A 5,000-nucleotide genomic window follows, 5' to 3' on the forward strand; every position below is an offset into this window, starting at 1 on the left:
TGTCTTATTAGGAATATGGAGTAATGATCATGAACAATGCAATAAAGATGTAAAGTATTTATGAAAGTAATCCCATCAATTGTGATTACTAAAAGTAACATATATCAAACCACTAGAACTATTGAAGTTCATAGAGAAAGAGTAATCTATAGATGATAAAATCTATATCATAAAGCATATCATGCTTAATCACTTTATACCTTTACACTGCATGCACCATCAAAATCAGGCTAAAGAGTCTATAATGCAATTCAATCTTACCTGAGATGAGGAGGAGAAGAAGGTCTCTGTGCGAGACTCCACCACTGACTGACTCTCACTGGTGCTCTTGGATATATGACTTAGGAAGGGTTGGTTGGTAGAGCTGTAACGAGATTAAGCTATAGATTTCTCCCTACAAAAACACTCAGGTATCACAATACTACTGTATGTCCTTTATCACCTTTTATCAATTCTTCAACATACTGATTAAGATTCCAGTGGTGACTCTAGATAGATTTCAGACCAATTTATGAACATACAATTAAAATAAGCACCTGTTAATGAGAGTGTTTGATGAGAGGCTGTTCACTGAAGAGAGAGAAGGGAAGCCAGAGTCCGTAAAACACATACTGGCGGTGTCAAAGTCTGATAAACAGTGGCCAAGCCTAGGTTCTATACCAATCTTCTGCAGGGCTCTTTCAAAATCAAGATCAAGTCGATCATTAAGAATAGACCCACAGGGATTAAGACTTGTCTGGCATTTAACAGATTCTTCATGAGACTGGTTCATGGAGTCAAGACTGGATGCAGGGGATACTTGGTCTGAGGAATGAGCAGTATGAGATTCCCTGTCCAGCGATCCAGTGTAAGGTCCTGAACCACAGCCATGAGGTGGCCACTCTGAGGAACTTTCCCTTGGGCTGCGGTTTAATGGTGAGCTGTGCCCAAGGGGTGAGTTTTGGTACATAGGGTTGCCTACACCATTCTCTGGGGAACTTCTCTTACAGTGATTCTTCTTCTTTGGAGGTAGTGGGGGTGCAATATCATTCCGCCTATTGAAAAAACAAGGATGATCAAAATATCATCAATAATGCCTGGAATTAATCTTATAAAACAATCATCTTTAGAAAGATTAAAGAATGGAACTTACCCAGAAGAAAGGGGTTTAGAAAAATTAGGGTATGCAACTCACCCAGTTGGAAGGGGTGGCTTTGGAGGAGGTGTTTCCACAGTTGTATTAAGTATTGAGTCAGAACTTAGTGAATGGCTAAGTTTAGTGCTACTGTCTCGTGGAGAAAGGAAACTTCTATTCTTTTCCACAGGTGAATCAGCTGTAATCTCAGGCAGTGAATTTCGATGATTTGACACAGTATCTGAATTTCTGCAAAAAGAATGAGCTCAACATTTAGCAGGCCTCAATTTGAAACTGTGTTTGAATTCTTATACTACAAATAATAATACAGAGTATGTGTCTACATATATATATATGACTGTTACATACATTTATGGTCAGCATAAAATAATACATAAAAAAAAGTTTACCTGTAATAAGGTGTTGATATATCCGAGTTTATTGAATTATTATTAACATTAGTGGACGGAGTGCTATCCATTATGCTTGAATCTGATATATTCAAGTTTTCCTTATCAGCAGCAAGATCAACGAAAGCCTGAGAAATAGGAGAAAAGAAATACATTAAAAATAATTTTAAAGTACAGTCATCTGATCAGCTCTGCTCCATATATCTATAGTATGCATCATATAGCAACAGAGGACTTACCTGGACGGCATCCCTAACTGTCTGAACAACCTGTTGGACGGTCTGAGTATTGTGAGCCTCATCCCCACGTAGCAATAACTGGTCACTCCACCGCACCAATTCTGCCACACTATGGTGTACGCGGGCTATGACTGAAGACACCGCAGAGCTGTGTAGAACACCATCAGGGAAAGTCATGTGAAAATCTGCCTTTATTGAACTCTTTGCTAATATGGTAAGGTATGAAACACAATGAGACTGAATTTAAATGAAGATAAAGAGAGGCAAAAAAGAGAAAAGAGAAAGAGAGAAACTGGGGAGAGGAGAGGGGTAAGAGGGGGAGAAAGGGAGGGAGAGGTGAAAAAGTGGGATGAGAGATGGGGAGACGTGGGGAGAGGGAGTAGGGACAGTGTGAGAGATAAAAGAGAGGGGGGAGAGAAAAGAGGGGGGAGAGAAAATAGGGGGAGAGAAGAAAGGGAGGAGAGAAAAGAGTGGGAGAGAAGAGAGGGGGGAGAGAAGAGAGGCTCATAAAACAGACAAGAGAAGAGAAAAAAGAGATAGGAGAGAGAAAAAAGACAGCAGAATGAAGGAGAGGAAGAGAAGAGAAGAGAGGAGAGGAGAGGAGAGGAGTGGATAGAAAAGGAGAGAAAAGAGTGAAGAGAAGAAAAGACGGAAAAGAGAGGAGAGGAAAGGAGAGGAGAGAAAACAAAGTAAAATAGGGATGAGAGAAAATAAGATAAAGAAGATAAAAGAAAAAATAAAATAGAAGAGAGAAAAAAAGAAGAGAGGAGAGAGCAGAAGAAAGAAGTATGCAGAAAAAAGTAGAAGAGAAAAGAGGGCAGATGGGAGGAGTGTGGAGAGACAAGGCAAAAGCATGGAGAAGAGAGGACCCAGGGGAGAGGGTAGGAGCCAAGGGAGAACAAAGGAGCAAGAGGAGAGGAGAGATCAGAAAGGAGAGACTAGATAAGATGAGAAAGAGAAGAGAAGAGAAATGGGAAGAGGAAAGAGAAGAGAAGAGGAGAAGAGAGAAGGGAAGAGAAAAGAAAAGAGAAGAGAAGAACAGAAGAGACAAGATGAGAGGGAAGGAAAAGAGAGGAAAAGAGAAGAGAAGAAAAAGTGAGAGGAAAGGAGAGGCAAGATGTGGTGAGGAGAGGAGAGGGGAGAGACCCTATGTAAGGTGATAAGTGAAGAAAGGTTAAAAGGAAAGGTCAATACCACTGACCTGTTCTGATTAGAGAAGCAGGGCTTTAGGGCGAGGTTGAGAGCGAGGACCATCTCGAGCACGACTGTGGCTGATCCGGGCAACATGTCCATCATGCTTTTCTCCACCACATCCCTGTAAAAAGCCAGCGCCCGCCAAACATGCTCCACCTTGCTCTCCAGGCTTTCGCTGCTGTGACTTGGCTCCACCTTCACGATCTTACCTGTGGCGGAATGTGAGGCTTCAGATTCTGTACACTACTCTCTTCATAATTCTTCGCATCTTAAATGTGCTTACAAATCTATCCTACAAAAAGGCTCTTAACTCTAAGTCGTCTTCCCTAAGGAATCTTAAAGCCTAATTAATTACTTCTGTTTTAGTTATTCATCACTAGGCAGATCCTGTAACTGCAATAAAACTTTGCGGGGTGATACAGTATTAAAACTGACTAAATATTGCTACAGGGCAAGCTTTGACCTATGAATTGGGGGGAAAATATGCACAAGAGCTAAGTAAAACTAAACAAACAGCAACCTGTGTAAACTTGTTCTCATAATTATGTAATGCAGCCTTCGCTAAATTGGCGGCCGCTTTCCCCTGCCACCGTGGAAACGACGAGGCGAGGTCGCCGGCGCCAGACCCTGGATTCGGCTCCGGAAGGGCGGAACGCGGAATACGAACAGTGTAATGCACGCTGTCGCCACTTATCAAATCAGTAAGGTATCTAACTCACGTATGAAAAATTACTTTGATTGTTTAACAATTCTAATTAAAATTGCACAATCTAAACATACAAATGACTCAAATTTACAAAAACGTGGGCTAATGACTGTTACCAATGAAAGATCAATAAAGCGCCCTGCTTGCATGAATGATTTGAAACGCTAATCGGCCAAATAGGTTGCACGAGTGCAGCATACCGCAGCATTCTCTTGAATATACGGTTTCACTTCATTCCGACATTCACTTATTCCCTTCATCTAAACTGTACCTGAATACAACAGCTGCACTTGTTAAGGCTCATGCCGAAACCGAATGCAATTTTCTTAATATATGATCAAGACAGAACAATTCCGCAATTTACCAGCGACCGAGGCCAGCTTACGGTATTTAACAAATCATGGAATAACAAAATCTAAAAAAATAACGAGTTTGAAGTCTACGTCTACTAAATAAAATAAAAAATAATAACGCATTGAGTGGATCGTATTCAAGGCTAAGCTTTTTTTAAACAGAAATGGCGGGAATTCGTCCGGAGACAACAAATGGAAGGTACTGCGGTTCCTTCCCTTGTGTTCTTACTCCGTGACATTATTTAGCATGTTCTGTCTTTCGAAACTGGACCGGCGTGAGAATCACCTCCGGGTCAAATCCCATCAACCGCATTCCATTAATCTACGGCTGAAGAGTTTCCCAAGGACCGCCAATCTTTCCTACACAAAGTCTCCCATTGCACATTCTAGGAACTCTCAAGCACACGTGTAGCCATGAATTCCGATGGCTTCATGACCGTCCGACGCGTCAAGAGCGATGCCCCAGTTAGAATCAAGTACTCGCACGCAGCCACGAATGCCGAGGAGATGGAAACGGGGTTTAAGGGCCACTCACCGGTGCTTCTCATTGGGGACTTCATCCCTTTCAGCTTCTCCTTGACGGAGTACGCCCGGCTAAGAAACACCCCTCCCTTGCTGGGTTTTGGTGTGTCTGAAATAAAGAAAAAAACAATTAATCAAAACATTCAGTAAAAGAGAACTTCAAAAAGGTAAAGTATAAATTCAAAATAAGATGTGGAAAAAATTGCAACGTACTGATCACTGTAATTATACTATCACTACTAATGATGCCACAACTATCATTCACAAAAAAATACCAATTCTATTGCAAATCTATGCAAAAACATAACTTACTGATCACTGCAATTTTACTTTCACTACAAATATTACCATAACCATCATTCGCAACCATACCAATTCTATTGCGAAAATATGCAAAAAACGAAAACAAATCAAGGTAAAGAACTATATCCCAAGCCTTAGTATTTCCACCTCCCTCTCAAT

At 41.1% G+C, this 5,000-nt stretch overlaps 1 protein-coding gene across 1 annotated transcript in view; it reads right to left on the reverse strand.

Annotated features, from left to right (window-relative positions):
• The window catches only part of LOC119578934 (rap guanine nucleotide exchange factor 1-like), a gene marked incomplete at its 3' end in the record, with an annotated part of 68,952 nt that overhangs the window by 7,304 nt on the left and 56,648 nt on the right, over nt 1-5,000 (reverse strand). Inside the window, exons 2-8 of the mRNA XM_037926613.1 lie at nt 4,552-4,647; nt 2,965-3,166; nt 1,764-1,911; nt 1,525-1,652; nt 1,175-1,363; nt 537-1,034; nt 262-364 (exon numbers count right to left, since the gene is read on the reverse strand). Coding sequence (XP_037782541.1) covers nt 262-364; nt 537-1,034; nt 1,175-1,363; nt 1,525-1,652; nt 1,764-1,911; nt 2,965-3,166; nt 4,552-4,647 — 1,364 coding nt within the window. The remainder of the gene's footprint in view (nt 1-261; nt 365-536; nt 1,035-1,174; nt 1,364-1,524; nt 1,653-1,763; nt 1,912-2,964; nt 3,167-4,551; nt 4,648-5,000) is intronic.

This window comes from Penaeus monodon, chromosome 11 (assembly GCF_015228065.2).
Source record: "Penaeus monodon isolate SGIC_2016 chromosome 11, NSTDA_Pmon_1, whole genome shotgun sequence".
Taxonomy (NCBI): Eukaryota; Metazoa; Arthropoda; class Malacostraca; order Decapoda; family Penaeidae; genus Penaeus; species Penaeus monodon.